A 22,239-nucleotide genomic window follows, 5' to 3' on the forward strand; every position below is an offset into this window, starting at 1 on the left:
CACGTGTAATTTGTTATCGCACTCACTCAGTATGGACCTCTTTCGTCACCGTAGTTAGACTGAGCCTTGTTGCCTAGCAACAATTATCAACACTCCGGCGTCAACTGTTGCTGATGCAAAACAAACGTTTTTGCGAAGCTGTTTGAGGCAACAACAAAAAAAACATTAGCTAAAGGTAATGTAATGTTCAATGTTACCTTTATTACTCCATGCAGCAGCCTCCTGCTAGCATTACATCCGATGTTGCACTGCTGAAAGTTAGCCAACTAAAACATTTAAGAAAGTTAGGTAACGTAGCTAGCTAACGGTAGTTAGCGAACAAGCTGGCTAACGTTAATTTCACAACATTAGTTAGTACTTAACAGGATAAAGATGTCAAAATAAATACATTTTAAAAGTAACATAAAAGTCAATATTGCAGTTAATATGTATCTATCCAAATTACTGTAACGCGTTAGCAGACCTGTGTTTGACCAAGGACGATGTCTGTGCCTTTTTCAAACACTCACCTTCGGGTTCCACGTGGGTTTGGCAATATCTTGGAGGGTTTGGCTCGAGAGGTCCTGCGAGACCAGCCCAAGGACATCCCCACCTTTGCTGCCCTTTACTTCACTGCTCTTCTCAAAGAGAGAGAAGGTAGCTGTATTCTTTTGTATACATTATTCCAATAATTAATGGGCAGTCAGAATGAAACTGTACTTTGATGTTAATTTATTGGACTCTTGTCATTTTCTCTTTAGACAGTGGCTTGGACCCCGCAGAGTGGTGTGCCAGGCTTGAGGACAGATTCTACAACAATCATGCATTCAAGGTCCACTTTCTTTCTTCATAAATAGTGAAGATATCAAACGGGAAAAGTAAATTTCCTGAAGAAAATGTGGTGTGCTTGTTTTAAAGTATTTGTGGTTTTGAAATAAGTTATAGTAGTGGTAGTGACAGTAGTAATAATGGTAGTGACTGGTTAAAATTGAAAAAGTAAGTAGATGTAAAAATTTATTGATTGATTGGTAAAATATGCTAATTTCTACAAGCAACCAGAGGGGGAAAAAACACTAGACCACCATTACTCCACACACAGAGACACATACAAAGCTCTCCCTCGCCCTCCATTTGGAAAATCTGACCATAAATATATTCTCCTGATTCCTGTTTACAAGGAAAAACTAAAGCAGGAAGTACCAGTGACTCGCTCAATACAGAAGTGGTCAGATGACGCGGATGCTACGCTATAGGACTGTAGGACTTTGCTATCACAGACTGGAATATGTTCCGGAATTCATCCAATGGCATTGAGGAGTATACCACCTCAGTCACTGGCTTCATCAATAAGTGCATCGACGACGTCATCCCCACGGTGACCGTATGTACATATCCCAACCAGAAGCCATGGATTACAGGTAACATCCGCACCGAGCTAAAGGCTAGAGCTGCCACTTTCAAAAAGCGGGACACTAATCCAGAAGCTTATAAGAAATCCCACTATGCCCTCAGACGAACCATCAAACAGTCAAAGTGTCAATACAGGATTAAGATTGAATCCTAGGCCTCCCGGGTGGCGCAGTGGTTAAGGGCGCTGTACTGCAGCGCCAGCTGTGCCATCAGAGTCCCTGGGTCCCAAATGGGTCTTCCAACTGGACAATGACCCCAAGCAAATTTCCAAAGTTGTGGCAAAGTGGCTTAGGGACAAGTCAAGGTATTGGAGTGGCCATCACAAAGCCCTGACCTCAATCCCATAGAAAATGTGTGGGCAGAACTGAAAAAGCATGTGTGAACAAGGAGGCCTACACACCTGACTCAGTTACACCAGCTCTGTCAGGAGGAATGGGCCAAAATTCACCCAGCTTGTTGTGGGAAGCTTGTGAAAGTCTACCCAAAACGTTTGACCCAAGTTAAACAGTTTAAAAGCAATGCTACCAAATACTAATTGAGTGTATTCCCACTGGGAATGTGATGAAAGAAATTAAAGCTGAAATAAATCATTCTCTCTACTATTATTCTGACATTTCACATTCTTAAAATAACGTGGTGATCCTAACTGACCTAAGACAGGAAATTTTTACTAAGATTAAATGTCAAGAATTGTGAAAAACTGAGTTTAAATGTATTTGGCTGAGGTGTATGTAAACTTCCGACTTCAACTGTAAATTCCTCCCTTCGCAACTGGATCCTGGACTCCCTGATGGGCCGCCCCCGGGTGGTAAGGGTACCAACAAACTTTCATGGTCCAAAACACACCAAAGCAGTTGTGAAGAGGGCACGGCAACACCTTTTCCCCCTCAGGAGTTATACAGCTGCACCATCGCTAGCATCCTGAACGGTTGCATCAGCGATTGGTATAGCAACTGCTCGTCATCTGACCATAAGGCGCTACAGAAGGTTGTGCGTATGGCCCAGTACATCACTGGGGCCAAGCTTCCTGCCATACAGGACCTCTATACTAAGCCGTGTCAGAGGAATGCCCCAAAAATTGCCAAAGACTCCAGTCACCGAAGTCACAGACTGTTCTCTCTGCTACCGCGGTTTATTATCTATTCATAGTCACTTTACCCCTACCTACATGTACAAATTACCTCGACTAACCCTAACGTGTACCCCCGCACGTTGAGTCGGTACCGTTTCCTCCTGTATATAGCCTCGGTATTGTTATTTTATTGTGGTACTTAAAAAAAATATATATATATATTTTCTTAACTCTATTTCTTGAACTGCATTGTTGGCTTGTAAGTAAATAGTTCACGGTATACACCTGTTGTATTTGCGTATGTGACAAATCCAATTTGATTTAATTGATAGATTAATAGATAGCCTGAACATGTAAACGTTGGTTTGGTGCCTTTAGCTTGAACGGTTCAAGAGTTACTATTTCTGAGTTATTTCATGCTAATTATGCAAATGTATATAGTTAAAGTGATAATGATTTTAAATAAATATAAGTTAGGATAACCTTGAACATGTGAAATTAGGATTGGTGTCTTTAGCTTGAACAGTTCAAGAGTTACTATTAGTGAATTAATTTATGCTAATGTTAGAGAATTTGAAGCTAGGATTACCTGAACGTTTTAAAGTTGGTAACCAAGGAGCAGGATCATTTTGAAGAGAAACCACTGTATTCACATGGTTCTCATTCAAACCCATGTTAAATGTATGCACATTTTTAAATGGTTATAGTATCAAATATCCTTTGACCAGCAATTTAAGTTGGGCCAGTCTGAACGTCACAACGTTGGTTTGGTGTTGATAGCTTAAATGTGTAGGAGGCGATAGGTCTAGATTCTAGTGAATGGGCCTTTTTTTTTTTTTTCATTGAAATTCATTTAGGTGCTCATTTAAATATTGTTATAGTTCAAAAAGGTGTAAATGCTATCAAAAATATTTTCTCAAGCAGCCTGACTTGGGACAGTCGTTTAAACTCTTGAGCAGGCTAAATACATCAAATAATAATATGAGTATGTAAGAAATCTAGAGTTGTGCTTTTCTCGCAAGTACACCTACATATGATACTGGCGGGCCTTATCAGTATATCATGCTAAATGTTCTATATTCTGCTCAAAACAGAACTCACCGAATCAAATCGACACCAGTCCAGTTGATGCAACTCTGAAGATTTCTAAGTGAGTCTCATCTCAGTACATTATCTACACCCAAGGAGAGGGACAGCATCAGACATGCTTTTTTCCACCACATATTTCATTGAAAGAAAAGGACAAGGGAGACCAACAAAAACGTTTTTGTGGAGGAAATACATTTGGCTCAGTTGCAGTGTTGTTTTATTGATCATTATGAATGATTATTCCAGTTAACATAAGGGTATTTGCCATAGTGACATTTTTTTTTCCATGATGAATTTGCTAAGTTGCTTTTGGTTAACAAAGACAAAGCTTGTGGAAAATATAGATAAGGAAAGGAAAAGCGCGCCTTTTGCATCCCATGATATTTTAAGTAGAAATTGTGCACCAATATTTATTTTTAAAAGCCTGTGATACAGTATTCAATGTAGTTCCCTTTAATATAGATAACATGGAGAACTCAATAAATCCAATTTTGTATATGACTAAAGCCTTGCTAAAGTGCCTAAATTCCGCTTTTTGAAAACTCTGTCAACCCTGTGTCACTTCTAGGAGGTTTTAACCCACTTAACCCCAAAATGTTTAACCCACTTAACCCCAAAGTTTTCACCATAATTGTAAATCCCTAGTTATTGTTTTGCTTTGACAGTCATTTCTGAAGATTATTATTTATTTACCGTAATGTGATTAATGATTCATTTACATCTGTCCTTTTAAGGTCAACCCTGTTACGTGAACTGAACTCTCGTTTTAATATGATGAAACCATTCCTTTTAAAATATTTTTTCCAAAAGAAAGATTAAATATGAGTATAATCATAGTGTAAAAACAGGTGAGCTGGTTCTACACTTTTTGGACATTTTCTGCTGTTTTGTGGTTAAACTGAGCAGGTCGAGCCTAACACGTTACCCACAGATCGACAGGCAAGAAATGTTTTAACAGTTAAAGTGTTTTTGTAAAGCTTGCATTCAATTGCTACTCCCTGTTGCACACAACACGTTTCTTTCCCCCTGTCGCAAGGGGATTTATGGCATATTTAAGATGATCGTCAACCCTGTTACGGTCAACTATGTTATTTTATTTTGCACTTACTATAGTACTTTAACCTTTTGAGATGGGAAAACACATTTTTTATGACATTGAATATGTGCTCTTTATGACAGAATTTTACATTTTGGTGAAATAAAAAAAAAAATGAAGGACCAAGTTGCACTTCTCCAAAAGGCACTAAATTGGTGGAACAACCTCAATATCATAGGCCTAAAATAGCCCTCTCAATTCCTGAAAGGAAAATACTGACATTAAATCATCACTCCCAAGAACGGTCATCTCCCCACAGTATTTTCTGCAATTGAGAAAGGTTGAGGTACATATGTTAGCTATGGGAAAGGGTCTGGGTTTTTATGAAGCAGGCAAGCACCCTGATATTCTACAAAATGAGTAAGGGAGCCACAATGTTCACAACCTCAGAAAGAAACCAGTTTGAGTCAGAAGATGATGAGGAGACCATTGTCAAAGGAGTCAGGATGTATAAGGACAGAAAGGTAGATTATTAGAGAAAACATTGACATTCAGTACATTTTAATACTTATTTTATAATACCCATAATTTATATAATTATTTATTAATTCTCAGGAAAAAGGATGAGCTGACTGAATCTCAAACAGAAGAGGAAACTGGTAATATTGAGCCAGTTGGGATTCCATCTCCCACAAACTCAAACCTTGATGTCTGTGAAGATGTGCAGGGAACTGAAAGTCGAGGACAAGATGAAATGGTTAATATCACAGATAAAGATGTGATTTCAATGCAAATATATCCCTCAGAGGTATCAGATAATAAATTCACAGATATGGATGTTAACATGACAGGCAAAGAGATGAATGAAAGAGCTGACAAAGTGGTATGCCTCTCTGAATTTGAGCCCAGTGAGGAAATCTCACTCGGTGGGCTTTCAAATGTGGATGTATGTGCTGAAGAACTGAGGAAGACTGAAGAGGGAGAAGAACTAACTTCTCAGGAAATCAGCACTGGTGATGATGCCATTCTTGGAAGCTCATACGAAATGAACCGCAGTAGTGAATTTGAACTTACTCAGGAAGTCTCATTCACTGGACTGTTCAATATAGATGTATGTGCTGAAGAACTAAGAGGGACAAAAGAGAGAGAGGAACAAGCCACTGCAGAGGATGGCTTCAGTGAAGGCTTCAAAGATCAAGATCTTGCTGATGCTCAGGAGAGTTCAATATCACTCATGGTTGAAATCAGTGGACGATTATCACCACCCCAAACTGAATCCCCTGAACCTATTCTACAGGAAACAACTGACAATTCAGGGGGTGTTCCAGAAGAGGAAGGAATAGAAAATCTAATTGTTTCCACAACATATACTGGGCAAACGCATGAAGTTGCATCCTCCATTGATGATGCCTCCAGAATCTTGTCAGATAATGAAAGTGTTTTAGGTGATGATGAAAAACAAAAGGAGGAAAGTATTGTTCAGATCAGCACTGAGGAGGTACCTAAAACCCTGATGGTCAAAATGTATGAACAGCAGCCAGAGGAGGAAGGTTCGGTCGAGGCTTCACAAACTGAGGCAGAACGACCAGATGTTGTGTCGGAGGATACTGAGGAAGAAACGGGCCTTGTTGGACATGATACCCAAGACTCTGTTGAACCAAACACTAACATTGAAGGGGAAGCGGAGGCAGTCACTGCTGAGGCTGAAGCTCAGATAAAGGCAATGGAGCATGAGGCTTCTGATATAGAAGTGGAACAAGATTACAAATCTGATTCAAGTGACGAAGATGGGGAGAAACTAAGTAAGGTGAACGTCCGCATTCCTAATCAGCAGGCCTCTCAAATAGAGCAGAAACAAGAGGATGGACCTGATCATGAGAACAAAGATCTAAGTAAGAAGGAAATGGGTGAAGACATCTCTCCGGAGGATTCTACTAAGATGGAAAATAAGCAAGAGAATGATAATCCTTACATCAATGATGATGACACAGATATGGGGGGGAAATACATTTCACACGCATATCAACAAGGTCCTTCGAACGAGGTTAGACCTGCAGAGCTGCAGCAAGAGGATGCTGAGAAAGAGACAGGGGACACAGCTGAGCAACAGGAGGATATAGACGCGGTGGAGCACATGGAAACGGAACTAAAAGGACTTGGAAAAGAGGACACAATGACCCCGTCTCAGGACACAGACCAAACTGATGACAACCCAGAGCACATGCCAGAGGGAGAAATAAAGGACAGCGTGGACAAGACTTATGACAAGGTAAAGTTCAATGTTTTTATGATTTTTTCAGAAACATTTATGTACATTACAGTCATTTACCAACTATCACGCAAGTATTTAATTTATCCACTGCAGGTTTTATATAGTGACACAGGTCAGTTTGCAGAGGTCATAACGGCTAGAAAAGCTGTGTGTCAACTACATCTGATTGTCGTTGGGCAAATCCATGTAGCAAGCAGGAATTGTATTATTGTAAAATATAGCACTTTGGTTATACAGTGTACGTATAAGTTTGGCATACAGTTTAACCGCATTTTTAATGTAAACATCTTCCCTAACAGAGTATAGGCAGTATGCTAGTGGCTGCAACTTATGCAGACTATTCACCTGGTTCAGAGATGAACTCTAAAGAAATGTGTCCTTTGCTCCCATTCCTGTCCCAAGTAGCCTGTATTAAAAATAAACCCTTCAAGGATATCTCTGATCAACAACATTGCTCTGTACCTCTCCACCCTGGGTCTCCAGAGAGAGGTGATTGAAAATGTCCCCAAAATAGTTCAGCTTCCTCATGATGACGTGTAGGTACTTGGAATGTCATCCTGAGGTACATTATCTACCATCCGTCTTAAGCTGACATATTTCAAGTAGCAATTTTTTCAGACACAAATCTGCGTATTATGGTTGGGCGTTATACTGACAGTATTGTCTATCAACAATGATTACATATACACTGAGTCTACAAACATTAGTAACACTTTCCTAATATTGAGTTGCACCCCGTTTTGCCCTCAGAACAGGCTCAATTTGTCAGGGAATGGACTCTACAACGTTTCACAGGGATGCTGGCCCATGTTGACTCCAACGCTTCCCTCGGTTGTGTCAAGTTGACTGGATGTCCTTTGGGTGGTGGACCATTCTTGATACACATAGGAAACTGTGAAAAACCCAGCAGTGTTGTAGTTCTTGAGACACTCAAACCGGTGCGTCTGGCACCTACTACCATACCCCGTCTTTTGTCTTGCCCATTCACCCCTTTGAACGGCACACATAAACAATCCATGTCTCAATTGTCTCAAGGCTTAAAAATCCTTCTTTTTCCTGTCTGCTCCCCTTCATCTACACTGATTGAAGTGGAATGAACAGTGACATCTATAAGGGATCATAGCTTTCACCTGGATTCACGTGGTCAGTCTATGTCTTCAACCTGGTCTCAGCATTTAGTTTTAATCTGTACTTAAATCTGAGAAACTCCATTTAGGTTGATATGGTATGTATTAATTTGTGGATGTCCATCACTCATTTCGTATGATATGTTACGAATTACAATTCGTATTATATGTTACGAATTTGCAAAACATTTGATATGTTTTGAATTCTAGCTTGGTGGCTAACGTTAAAGGGAAACTGAATGCATTCAACTGAAATGTGTCTTCCACATTTAACCCAACCCCTCTGAATCAGGGTGGTGCGGGGGGCTGCCATAATCAACATCCACATCCCCGACGCCCAGGGAACAGTGGGTTAACTGCCTTGCTCAGGGGCAGAACGACATATTTTTACCTTGTCAGCTCAGGGATTCGATCCAGCAACCTTTCGGTTACTGGCCGAACGCTCTAATCACTAGTTAGCTAGCTGGCTAATGTTATCTCGGCTAGGGGTTAGGGTTAAGTTTAGGAGTTAGGTTAAGGATAGGGGAAGGGTTAGCTAAGTAGTTGCAAAGTGGCTAAAAAGTAATAAGTAGTTGAAAATGTTATTAGCTAAAATGCTAACGTCGTCTGTGGTGATATTCGAACTTACAACCTTTGGGTTGCTTGACGTTTGCGTTATACCATCCACCCTGACCAACCACCCTACTTTTGTATTTGCCTTAAGTAACCATCTGTCTTATGTAACCATACCAAATGTAACATATACTAATTTGAGTGTCCCTGATTTACATGTACTATCTAACGTCTAGTCTAGAAGACCAGGCTGATTTCATGGGAAAGAGCAGAGGAGAGCAAAGAGAGGTGTTCCTAATGTTTTTTTTACACTCTGTGTACAGTGCCTTGCGAAAGTATTCGGCCCCCTTGAACTTTGCGACCTTTTGCCACATTTCAGGCTTCAAACATAAAGATATAAAACTGTATTTTTTTGTGAAGAATCAACAACAAGTGGGACACAATCATGAAGTGGAACGACATTTATTGGATATTTCAAACTTTTTTAACAAATCAAAAACTGAAAAATTGGGCGTGCAAAATTATTCAGCCCCCTTAAGTTAATACTTTGTAGCGCCACCTTTTGCTGCGATTACTGCTATAAGTCGCTTGGGGTATGTCTCTATCAGTTTTGCACATCGAGAGACTGACATTTTTTCCCATTCCTCCTTGCAAAACAGCTCGAGCTCAGTGAGGTTGGATGGAGAGCATTTGTGAACATCAGTTTTCAGTTCTTTCCACAGATTCTCGAATGGATTCAGGTCTGGACTTTGACTTGGCCATTCTAACACCTGGATATGTTTATTTTTGAACCATTCCATTGTAGATTTTGCTTTATGTTTTGGATCATTGTCTTGTTGGAAGACAAATCTTCGTCCCAGTCTCAGGTCTTTTGCAGACTCCATCAGGTTTTCTTCCAGAATGGTCCTGTATTTGGCTCCATCCAACTTCCCATCAATTTTAACCATCTTCCCTGTCCCTGCTGAAGAAAAGTAGGCCCAAACCATGATGCTGCCACCAACATGTTTGACAGTGGGGATGGTGTGTTCAGCTGTGTTGCTTTTACGCCAAACATAACGTTTTGCATTGTTGCCAAAAAGTTCCATTTTGGTTTCATCTGACCAGAGCACCTTCTTCCACATGTTTGGTGTGTCTCCCAGGTGGCTTGTGGCAAACTTTAAACGACACTTTTTATGGATATCTTTAAGAAATGGCTTTCTTCTTGCCACTCTTCCATAAAGGCCAGATTTGTGCAATATACGACTGATTGTTGTCCTATGGACAGAGTCTCCCACCTCAGCTGTAGATCTCCGCAGTTCATCCAGAGTGATCATGGGCCTCTTGGCTGCATCTCTGATCAGTCTTCTCCTTGTATGAGCTGAAAGTTTAGAGGGATGGCCAGGTCTTGGTAGATTTGCAGTGGTCTGATACTCCTTCCATTTCAATATAATCACTTGCACAGTGCTCCTTGGGATGTTTAAAGCTTGAGAAATATTTTTATATCCAAATCCGGCTTTAAACTTCTTCACAACAGTATCTCGGACCTGCCTGGTGTGTTCCTTGTTCTTCATGATGCTCTCTGCACTTTTAACGGACCTCTGAGACTATCACAGTGCAGGTGCATTTATACGGAGACTTGATTACACACAGGTGGATTGTATTCATCATCATTAGTCATTTAGGTCAACATTGGATCATTCAGAGATCCTCACTGAACTTCTGGAGAGAGTTTGCTGCACTGAAAGTAAAGGGGCTGAATAATTTTGCACGCCCAATTTTTCAGTTTTTGATTTGTTAAAAAAGTTTGAAATATCCAATAAATGTCGTTCCACTTCATGATTGTGTCCCACTTGTTGTTGATTCTTCACAAAAAAATACAGTTTTATATCTTTATGTTTGAAGCCTGAAATGTGGCAAAAGGTCGCAAAGTTCAAGGGGGCCGAATACTTTCGCAAGGCACTGTATATCCCGGACACGCCTTAGATAACGGACGCTCCTTAACTATCTTGTGTCTAGCTGTTTTAAAAAAACAGGCTATATTCCCTTCTCTTTCCATTCGATAGGCTATGAATATGATTTTGGGCTAGGCTACGCTTTCATCATTTTATGCATGCATGGCTTTCTTCCGATCAAGCAATTAATTAATGTAACGGAGTCCCATCTCATTGTAACGGTGTTCGTCTATAGGAGGAGAGGCTCTGGACGGATGGGCCGGAGAGACAGCCTGGTACGGGGAGCTGCCACCGGAGGGCTGGTGCGTGGAGGTGGTGACGGATAGACCGGACCGTGAAGGCGTACTGGAGATCTTGAGAGCAGGGCTGGCACCAACCGCCCTGGCTGGATCCTCACCCTAGCCCGGCAGATGTGGGGAGCTGGGATGTAGCGCACCGGGCTAAGCACGCGTACTGGGGACACCGTGCGCACAACTGCATAACACGGTGCCTGACCAGCACCACGCCCGCCACAGTTAGCACTGCTATGAGCACTGTAGTGCTGAGATGGCACAGGACGTGCAAGGCTAGGGAGATGCACAGGAGGCCTGGTGCGTGAGGCTGGCACAGTCTTCACCAGACCCCTCGCACGCACCTCAGGATGAGTATGGAGAGCTGACCCCGGTGCCATTAAATCCCTGACACGCTCCGTCGGGCGAATGTCGTGCCTCATGCACCAAACCAGCAAGTCCCTCATATCACTCTCCTCCAATCTCCCCATTAACTCCTTCACAGTCTCTGCTTCGCTCACCTCCAACACCAGCTCTGGTTCTGAGCTCCTCCTTGGCTCCTCACGATAAACGGGGGGAGTTGGCTCAGGTCTGACTCCTGACTCTGCCACACTCCCCCTGTGCCCCCCCCCAAGAAATTTTTGGGGGTGACTCTCGGGCTTCCATCCGCTCTGCCGTGCTAGTTCCTCATAATGCCGCCTCTCTGCTTTTGCTGCCTCCAGCTCGGCCTTGGGGCGGCAATATTCTCCTGGCTCTGCCCAGGGTCCTTTCCCGTCCAGTTCTTCCTCCCATGTCCATTTCTCCAGGTGGTGCAGCCTCTCCCACTGTAGCTGCTGCTGCTCCTGCTGCTGCTGTTGCTGCTGCCTCTGTTTACCACGCCGCTTGGTCCTTGGTAGGTGGGTGATTCTGTAAGGGCGTTCGTCTGTAGGAGGAAGAGAAGCGGACCAAAGCGCAGCGTGGTGGTTATTCATGTTTTAATAAATCCCTACACATGAACAAACTAACAAAAACAAGAAATGTGCAAACGCAAAACAGTCCTATCCTGTGACAACAAACACAGTGACAGGAACAATCACCCACAAACACACAGTGCAACCCAGGCTACCTAAATATGGTTCCCAATCAGAGACAATGACGAACACCTGCCTCTGATTGAGAACCATATCAGGCCGAACATAGAACTAGACCAAAACATAGAAAAACAAACATAGACTGCCCACCCAACTCACGCCCTGACCATACTAAATAAATACAAAAACAAAGGAAATAGAGGTCAGAACGTGACACTCATACGTTTGTTTGAATAGCCTTTAAATGTAAGGTAGCCAGGCGACTAATAATGAGAGAGAACAAACAATATCAATAGCCTATAGAAAAGTTTAATCAAGTTTAAGCTTATTAAGGATTACATAATCTGTGTGGGGGGGGATGGAAAAATCCTTTAAGACTAGTTAAAGTTATGAACAGTAGCTTATTTCCCAAATATTATAATAGCCTAAGAAGGTGTTGTTCTAAAGTTGCCACTTTCAGAATGAACAATAATGAATATTGAAGTCTATAAGCCTAGGCATAGACTATTCTCAGGACAAGACAGCCTGTTCCCCATCAGTTGCAGCTGTCACTTTGCTCCATCATGTGCGCGCCACACAGACAGACACACACGAACCTGTTCCATGCTGAAGTTACACCAGAAAGGAATATTACAAAATATTACCCTGCACTTAGCCTCTGCCCAGGCTTTCAACAACATTAGGCATATCTTTCGAAATGATTCGTCCAGTAGCATGCGATTAGTAGCATGCGATTTCTTACTGTAGCCCAATGGTGGTTTGACATCGTCCAAACCTAGTGCGTGCGTTTGTGCATAGTCTAATATATTTGATCCAAATTTTCAATGCCAAGTTCTGTTTGCTCTTGGTAATTCCAGACTAAACAATCAATGAGCCCTAAACAAGATTTCTGAGCTAATGAGAATTGCATGATTTGGCCTATTCCCACTGGGCACAGATGTCAATTCAACGTCTATTCCACTTTGTTTCAACGTAATTTCATTGAAATGCCATGGAAACAACGTTGATTCAACCAATATGTGCCCAGTGGGTTGTCACCAATAACCCATTTGATATATTTGGGCCGATGTGGTCTTAGGCTGGGCGGTAGGGAGAGTAGGATTTAGAGGGATGTTACCATGGAAACTTGCACCATCCCTTTCCCCTCTGGGTCTTATCAGGGAAAGTCTGGAAGATGGCGATGCACATGATGAACTACAAACAGATAGTTTGTTAGGCAATGCGAATTTATCTGCAGCATATACATCTCTCTTTCTCACCTTTACATGTAGGCCATCTTCTCTGACCTATAGCAAATGTCTTGTCCAGTGATTTTGTCCACCTTTGTGCTCTTCTTTATTCCCAGGCACATTATGACCGATCTCTATCCGTAGGCAATGTGCAGTTTCGTCACTTTGTAATGTACTCATTCTTAAGTGGGTTTTGATAGATGAACAAGGTGACAATGAAGGATTAATTTCTAACATACATCTGTTGATAAGAACAAGATATTTTCTTATCTCGAAGCTGAAACGAAGCATTACCAGGTGGGTTTTTGAAAGGTAATATATTGACATAATGGGATGAAACAGGGGAGGCAGTCATGTCAGACAGGGACACAGACAAATGGATGTGTTTGCTGTTTCTCCCTCTCCTTTCTGTCTCAGGGGCAATGAGCGGGGGCGCGCGCTGGTGGCAGCTGGGATCTGAACGATAGAAAAGTTTTTACTTCTCTCTCTAACTGTGTACAACTGAGCAATAATTTATAAACCAGTACTACATGATCATGTCTGTACATTGTGTGCGCGGTTTCTCTTGGGTTTTCCAGTTACACTTTACTTGAAGGTTACGTGAATTAAGTATGTACAGTACCAGTCAAAAGTTTGAACACACCTACTCATTCAAGGTTTAAAAAAATATATATATATATGTTCTACATTGTATAATTATAGTGAAGACATAAAAACTATAAAATAACGCATATGGAATTATGTAGTAACCAAAAAAGTGTTAAACAAATCAAAATATATTTTATGTTTGAGATTCTTCAAAGTAGCCTCCCTTTGCCTTGATGACAGCTTTGCACACTCTTGGCATTCTCTCAACCAGCTTCATGAGGTAGTCACCTGGAATGCATTTCAATTAACAGGTGTGCCTTGATAAAAGTTAATTGGTGGAATTTCTTTCCTTCTTAATATGTTTGAGCCAATCAGTTGTGTTGTGACAAGGTAGGGGTGGTATACAGAAGTCCATATTATGGCAAGAACAGCTCAAATAAGTAAAGAGAAACAACAGTCCATCATTACTTTAAGACATGAAGGTCAGTCAATCTGGAACATTTCAAGAACTTTGAGTTTCTTCAAGTGCAGTCGCAAGTGCAGGCCCACTTAGGTGGCAACTCTAGAGCGGGGACCCTCGCCGCCGACCCCAGACTGGGGACCCTCAGCGGGCCCCGGGACTGGGAACCCTCGTAGCGGGCCCCGGACTGAGCACCCTTGTTGTGGGCCCGGACTGGGCATCCTTGTTGGAGGCTCCAGACTGGAAGGGCAACTCTGGAGGCTCCGGACTGGAGGGCGTCGCTGGAGGGAGGAGACGCAGAGACAGCCTGGTGCATGGGGCTGCCACAGGGCCCACCAGGGGCCACAGGGCCCACTGGGGAGACCTACTGGAGGCCTGGTGCGTAGAGGAGGCACAGGATGAACCGGGCTGTGGGGGAGCACTGGAGCTCTGGTGCGCAGCCTTGGCACCACTCCTTCAGGCTGAATGCCCACTTTAGCCCGGCCCCTCCAGAGTGCAGGCACAGGTCGAACCGGGCTGTGGGGGAGCACTGGAGATCTGGTGCTTACCACTTGCACCACTCCACTTGGCTCAATGCCCACTTTAGCCCGGCACGGCCTGAGCGCAGGCATAGGACGAACTTAACCCTCCCAGCGCACCGGAGACACAGTGCGCAGAGCCGGCGCAGGATACCCTGGGCCGAAACGGCGCACCGGAGACCAAGCGTGCTGAGCTGCCACAATCCGCCCTGGCTAGATGCCCACTCTCGCAAGGCACTTGCGGAGGGCTGGCGCATAGCGCCCCGGGAGACACCGTGCGCTTTACAGCATAACACGGTGCCTGACCAGTACCACGCTGCTTCCGGTTAGCACGGGGAGTTGGCTCAGGTCTATCGCCTGACTCCACCAATCTTCCCGTGTGCCCCCTCCAAAAAGAAATCTGGGGCTGCCTCTCGTGCCTGCTTCGCTGACCTGCCACATATCACCGCCTCTCAGCTTTAGCTGCCTCCAGTTCCTTTTTCGGGCGGCGATATTCCCCAGCCTGTCTCCAGGGTCCCTTTCCGTCCAATATCTCCCATGTCCAGGAGTCCTGAAGTCTCTGCTCCTTCATACATACCACGCTGCTTGGTCCGCTTGTGGTGGGTAGTTCTGTAACGGTCGTCGTCGTCTGAAGAGGAAGAACCGGACCAAAGCGCAGCGTAGTAAGTGTTCATGACTTTTATTGAACTGAACACTGGAACAAAATAACAAAGAGAATAAACTAAAACGAAACAGTCCTGTCAGGTGCAGAAAACACTAAACAGAAAATAGCTACCCACAACACAATGGAGGGAAAAAGTTACCTAAGTATGGTTCCCAATCAGAGACAATGAGAATCAGCTGTCCCTGATTGAGAACCATACCCGGCCAAAACAAAGAAATACAAAACATAGAAAAAGAACATAGAATATCCACCCCCCCAAAAAAGAGAAAAAAAAGCTCTCTAAGGTTAGGGCGTGACACTCGGAGTGAAGGAAAAGCAGCCAACAAGTGCTCAGCATATGTGTGAACTCCTTCAAGACTTTTGGAAAAGCATTCCATGTGAAGCTGGTTGAGAGAAAGCCAAGAATGTGCAATGCTGTCATCAAGGCAAAGGTGGCTACTTTGAAGAATCTAAATTGTAAAGTATATTTTTATTTGTTTAACACTTTTTTGGTTACTACATAATTCTATATTTGTTATTTCATAGTGTTGATGTCTTCACTATTATTCTACAATGTACAAAATAGTAAAAAGAAAAACTCTTGAATGAGTAGGTGTGTCAACTTTTGACTGGTACTGTATGTGATACGTTATGTGGCATGTGCCAAATGGCCAGAAACAATGTGTTAATAAAAGTGGACTTTAGGGTGTCATAACTTACAATTATCAATTAAAAGATTTTTGCAATGTCTGAGAGCCCTTAGTTGATGACTTTGTCATATACTGTACTTAGGTCAGGTAAGTCTTTGAAGTGATGGGTACAATAGATCTGTGGGAGCACAGCAGGTTATCAACCTTAATGAGACTGGGAAGATAAACCACATGGTTTGTGTGCTTGCAGGAGGTCGTATCACACTCTCTCTTTCTCTCTCCCACCCTCTCTCACACACACTCTATGCAAGCGTATACTAGTGAGCATAAAGTGTCTGTTAGCGGGAACGAGACGTCTCTAGTGGATACACGAGAGAAATCTTTCTCGGTCAACACTGAGTACAGGCAAAAGGCATTTTAGGTCAGTTCATCCGAAGACTGTCATCTCTCAGATTGCTCATCATGGACTGCCACATTGTGAGTACATGCTTGAAATTAATTGTATTTTGTAAGACATTGAACTTATATCTATCTACAAGTAACTATACACAACTATTCCTTTGTTACAGCTTTTTAATATAATTTCAGAGTTGTTATATCATTCTAATTGGGTAATGGATTTATTAAAAGGCTTTTATATATGTGTTGACAGAGCTTTATATATTAGTAACCCTCAGAAAATAATTTGTTTCCTTGTTATGGTCTTTTGGCTTGCTTGTTTTATTAAGACGCCGACTATCAGCCGTGGAAACTCCAGCTGATCTACCAGGTGTCCACTGCACCTGCTTCAGCTTTCTTCACAAAGCTACTTTCTGCCAAATTGGTCCTATATTATTTGCATATGGATTAGATGAAATGCATATCTATGGTAGAATGATATTGATAGCCATAATGAGTATAGGTTGTTTAAAAGTATGACTAGGCTGTTAAAAGTATGAGTATGTTTATTTTTGTTCATTGATTGCAAGTCACTTGAGCTTATTGAGATGACACATTTAGAGCCTACTGTAGATTAACCCCTTGAAGAGTTAGAAAAACCTCACGCCGGAATGAAAAACACTCCTGTCATTCTGCTGCTGTAAGATATGCGAATGTTGGCAGCCTTTTGAGTTTTGTCTCAATCTCTTCATTCAAAGACTCAATCATGGAAACTCTTACTGACAGTTGTGGCTGCTTTGCGTGATGTATTGTTGTCTCTACCTTCTTGCCCTTTGTGCTGTTGTCTGCGCCCAATAATGTTTGTACCATGTTTTGTGCTGCTACCATGTTGTGTTGCTACCATGCTGTGTTGTCATGTGTTGCTTCCTTGCTATGTTGTTGTCTTATGTCTCTCTTTATGTAGTGTTGTGTTGTCTCTCTTGTCGTGATGTGTGTTTTGTCCTATATTTATATTTTTTTGTTTTTAATCCCAAGCCCCCGTCCCCGCAGGAGGCCTTTTGCCAGGCCGTCATTTTAAATAAGAATTTGTTCTTAACTGACTAGCCTAGTTAAATAAAGGTTAAGTAAATAAATAAATAAAAATCCTACTCAGCCGTTAAAGCTAAGCTAATGAATACTAGCTTTAATGCTATCTGTAATAGTGGGTGGTCACACTCCCACACTAAGGGGTTTCACTGAGGACACTCAAATGCATCTCCATACAGTGCAGTGGGCTTTCTTTGTGTCGCCTATGCACCAAATTGTTAAGAGGGGATGAGCAACTGGTGGGATGCAGCGGACGTGTTTGGATGATTGCTGACAACTATGTCACTGTTCTGTAACCACTTGTGAATAAGGAGATTTCTACCTCACCCACCTATCCAACACTCACCAACCCAGCGTTTTGTATTCTGCCAGCAATAAGCTACATGGTATACCATGGTGCTGTCTTTGTGTCATGAGCGTGTCAGAGAGAGAGTGTCTGAGAAATCTAATGTTGAATTCCCTTTATGTTCTTCTCACTCTTGATGGACAGTCTGGATGACTGTCAACTTTTGAAATTGAGAATCACAGAGGAACAGAGAGACATATTTATTTTCTGTGCATGGTGTTGAGTGTCAGGTTATGCAGTTTGGAAACATTGTTTACATAGCAGTTACCCTGTTCCAGCTTAGCAATGGCAGAAGTTCAGGCAATCGGTGTGAGGAAAAAAAACTCCAGGAAGATGGAGCTTCTGTTGTAGACTCTTAAGCCCTTGGACCCTGAGGATGCAATTGATGAGGATATTTCACTATCATTGACAACCACAGACAGGCTGATATCCACTGGTGTTGTTCTCAGGTGGATTTAGTCATTTTGGGTCCCTAGGCAGAGGTTAATCTGGGGCTCCTCCTCATGCGACATTACCTCAACCAAGCCCCCTCCTAATCACCTAATTTCTCAGATATACTTCCCTCCTATAGGAAGAATGCAGCCAACCCCAGGAGGAGGAGGACATTATGGACATACCTCTGGACGATCCAGAGGCCAACAAGGCAGCTGCCAAGATCCAGGCTGGCTTCCGTGGTCACATGACCAGGAAGAAGATTAAGCCTGCTGACAAGCCTGAGGGGGAGGAGGAGGATGAGGAGGTGAGCAGCAGTGGTGAGGCCCTCAACGGCAACCAGGGGGGGACAGGTCAGTGACTCTAGTGTCCCCTGACACCCAAACAGATACACACGTAGACCCAAAACCGGTTTAGACTGGTATTAGCCTTGATATCCCCTCAGGACTAATCTGGTGTAGACCTATGTCATCAGTAACCGTTCTGCACAAATTATTGCTGTCCATTATCAGCTAGTAACTTTCACTTTGGACATTGGCTGACAAACCAATTATGGATCTGATGCTTGTGTCCCTGACATCCTCTACATCTTGTACATCCAGCTTTGCACACTATTAACAAAGTAACAGGATTACCATTTTGTGTCCATAACAATATTAACTGCATTTATTGATCTGTTTTCAACATCAAATGCATACATTGTATGCATAATGCAAGGGTTGTATGAAGGAACACCATTTAAACACAGCTTGAAAGCAATTTAAAAGCCATTCATTATTAACTAGGTCTGTTATAGGCCCCTAATTAGTTATTTCAGTGTGAGTAATGTGACACACTCCATCCAGTTCTTTAATTACTCTATAAAGGCTGCTGTGCCTGATTGAAACCTACAATTAATGTCTTTATGAAGTGATTATTAATGAATACTCCATTAGTTATATTGTCAAATAGATGCATTCTAATGAGAAATGTTGATCACAACTCAAACGTGTGAGATGGTGTCGGTGCCCAGAACCATGGAAAATCTTATCTAGATGTTCTGAGATAGAATATATTTGAACACTATCTAATCAACACCTTTTGTGGTGAAAATATATTTAGGGCAAAACTGTACAGTTTGCACAAATAAATGTTGAAAGTGATTTGTCACAATATTTTCATAGTTGACCTCCAGTACATTTTTTGTCAGTTTGTGTTTAAACATATCAGCTACTGAAATGTGAGTTTTTTGGTGGGTAACTGAAGCCTCGAGAATACTTCCAGGAATCAGAAAGTGTACATTGCAGTTTATTTCACAAGTTCTGATTCCAGGGGCAGAGCATACAACATTAGTGTGTTACCCATCCGAAAAACAGAATGCATTTGACTTGTTTGTTATCATACAGCAACAGCACATATTATGCAAACAGGCAACCAGCGCCACTTCACTGGTTTATCCTTTGTTTAATAAATGCAGTGTTTTATTGTCAGTTCTATTTGTTGGTGTTCATTCTTGTATTGAGTTTGTGAAAAAATGGGCCAGTGGTTAGAATTATATAACATTTTTGGCCTATATCTAATATTTTCCATGCCAAATAACCCGATACCGATAACCAATATTTAACATTTTTACGGCCTTTTAAGCATTCTAGTACAGTTAAATAGTTGAAACGCACACATTGACCAAAAATGTATGCATTTACATAGGAGTGTTCATGTTTCAAACATGTTCTCAAATGCCATTAAAATGGCAGCAGCGGTATGAGAGTCAGCACATTCTTGAGCATGCAATACAGCTTTCCTCAATCCTCGTCGACCCACTATGCTGTCAGACTCATAATGCTCATGGGGCTGACATTGCTGGTCCAAATGTCTGTCGTGATGGATGTGAGTTTCAACAATACTGTGTAACTCCGGTAGGGCAACATCTGAAAATAGCGCCAACTTGGTAATGTGTACCAGTGCTCGACCAGTCAGCGAAAGCCAACATCATCCACGACAGAGAACAGCTGATTGTCAAGGGCAATTCATTCCGTTATCTTGGCGTTAAGAAATGTTATTACTCTTTCAAATGACCGCTCGACTTGTTGACTGCTCAATCCACACAGCAGACATTGTGGGCTAGGTTAGGAATGCTGTGTTGCACGTGTAGCTCTATATTTTTGTGGCGTCATCGTTATATAGGTATGCACGTCAGCTTTGACATCGGTTTTGCACATCAGCGTTAAACTAGACATCAGGCCGATGCTGATGTTGGCATTTTTAGCTAATATCAGCCGATTCCGATATGCTTACCGATATATTGTGCATCCCTTGTTAGAATATGTTCCAGATCAGGTTGTTTCACCTCTACAGTACTTGAATCGGGTTTATCCCCATCCTTGAGAAATACCAAGAAACGACTTTCCAATTTAAGCCTTCTCTGAGCCTCGCCAACCCCCAACCCAGTTCTTGGTTGCCAAGCATTTTTATATAGCAGTGTTATTTTTAACACCAGGTGCCTTATACCTCTGAGACACACAATAATTAATGTTCCTTGTCATAGAGGCATCAGCCCGCTAAATCTCCCCCTCCTGGAGAAGACTCTGCTTTTCACTTGGGTTATTGGCAACACTTCCAATGAATGCAGTCTTTATAATGCATTATAAACTCATTTATTACACCAAATGTTCACAATGCATTCATCATAAGGAGGGTATATAGGAAGTTTTTCACCAGGATGAATAAAACCAATCAAGTCGGTACAGTATGTTTTCAGTACTATCATTATTATCACGGCAGGGTAACCTAGTGGTTGGAGCGTTGGACTAGTAACCGGAAGATTGCAAGTTCAAATCCCCGAGCTGACAAGGTACAAATCTGTTGTTCTGCCCCTGAACAGGCAGTTGTGAACAGGCACTGTTCCTAGGCCGTCATTGAAAATAAGAATTTGTTCTTAACTGACTTGCCTAGTTAAATAAAGGTAAAATAAAAAAATAAAACTCAACCTTTCATGAGAAATCTCAATCTTGCGGGTGTCATCGTGAGGTTGGGGGTCAACATCACTATGGAGTGTGAGCGTGTAATGGCAACATGAATTCATCATTCCATCTGCAGTGCTAAAATCTGCTTCTTCGTCTGTTTTTAGAATCAGGCGGCTCAGACGGAGTAGAGAGAGATGACACATCTGTGCCGGAACAGTGAAGCCTCTGACCTCGATGAAGAGAAGAAGAAGAAGAAGAAGCATGGCTGTGGCTGAACCTTTTTCTCCTGGAGGAGCAACTTTCTATGTAACACAAAATAGCAGTGTATATTCCAGATTTTGGGATGCATCATTTAATTTGTGAACTCTTTAACACTTTCCTGCTTCCAGCCCCAATTTGTGTGGGTCGTCTTTGACCCAAATTTGCATCTCTCACTGCATGTACTTGTGAAACTCCTGGTAGTGTGCTAGTCTAGAAGAAGCTGATAATAAGTGTTTTCCCTTGCTAAACAGGGCTAATTTGAGTTGAATATAAAGGTTGTGTACAATTATGCATTATGAATACACTTCAACCGCTGGAATGCTTGTTTCTGCATTGTTTCAAGTGCTTGTTTAATTATTTTTGGCGTTCACAATATCGCTAAAAGGGAGGAAGAGACCCTTATTGATTATTGTACGGCATATTATTTAAGTTAATGATTCATTTATTGTTATCTAGATTTTCAGTCTATAAGTGTTGTGCACCATAATAAATAATGGAATCACTTTCACATATTGGTCAGCATTACCATTTTCTCCAAATCAGATCTTCCAACGCAGTAAGCATGCAGTACAATGTACTATAGTTTATTTGCAGATAGTAGTAATCATGTACAGTTTTATCCTTAGAGAAATGGAGTCATATCATCTGCTCCTATAGTATGTTTATGGGTACAGAATTTGTGTTTCATATAAAATGCTGACCTAAATCAGGTGTATGGTATTACCATCGGGTTGGGAACCTAAAATTCTATTTCAATAATTTCGTTCTGAACAGAACCATTATTTTTTTCTTTCTGTTCTACTGTTTGGACCTGCAAGATGAAGTTCTGAACTGGTTCTTGCCCCCAAAAAGTACCAGTTTATATCGTTCATTTCTGTTCCTTTTTAAACCCCTGAAAT

The 22,239-nt window shown here is 42.0% G+C and overlaps 1 protein-coding gene across 3 annotated transcripts; it reads left to right on the plus strand.

Moving 5' to 3' along the window:
• The first annotated feature begins 56 nt into the window (after positions 1–56).
• On the plus strand, positions 57–21,848 carry spa17 (sperm autoantigenic protein 17). Of its 3 annotated transcripts, none has more exons than XM_021581899.2 (7): positions 57–175; positions 462–636; positions 741–811; positions 3,556–3,611; positions 5,202–6,855; positions 18,277–18,490; positions 21,244–21,848. In XM_021581899.2, exons 2-7 carry the CDS (start codon positions 483–485, stop codon positions 21,297–21,299), a joined length of 2,205 nt encoding a protein of 734 aa, XP_021437574.1. In that variant the 5' UTR covers positions 57–175; positions 462–482; the 3' UTR covers positions 21,300–21,848. The 3 variants fall into 3 exon arrangements, with proteins under 3 accessions (XP_021437574.1, XP_021437578.1, XP_021437576.1); XM_021581903.2 differs by having other exon boundaries at positions 18,277–18,444; XM_021581901.2 differs by having other exon boundaries at positions 113–175; positions 459–636.
• The last annotated feature ends 391 nt before the right edge of the window (positions 21,849–22,239 follow it).

Source organism: Oncorhynchus mykiss, chromosome 24 (assembly GCF_013265735.2).
Source record: "Oncorhynchus mykiss isolate Arlee chromosome 24, USDA_OmykA_1.1, whole genome shotgun sequence".
NCBI classification, from domain to species: domain Eukaryota; kingdom Metazoa; phylum Chordata; class Actinopteri; order Salmoniformes; family Salmonidae; genus Oncorhynchus; species Oncorhynchus mykiss.

Bases quoted from the DNA above. Each gene is read 5' to 3' on its own strand.
- spa17 (XM_021581899.2), top strand. From the start codon at position 483: ATGTCTGTGCCTTTTTCAAACACTCACCTTCGGGTTCCACGTGGGTTT. The intron at 812-3,555 runs GTCCACTTTCTT...TGCTCAAAACAG, and splicing joins ACAACAATCATGCATTCAAG to AACTCACCGAATCAAATCGA. The intron at 18,491-21,243 runs GTCAGTGACTCT...GTCTGTTTTTAG, and splicing joins CGGCAACCAGGGGGGGACAG to AATCAGGCGGCTCAGACGGA.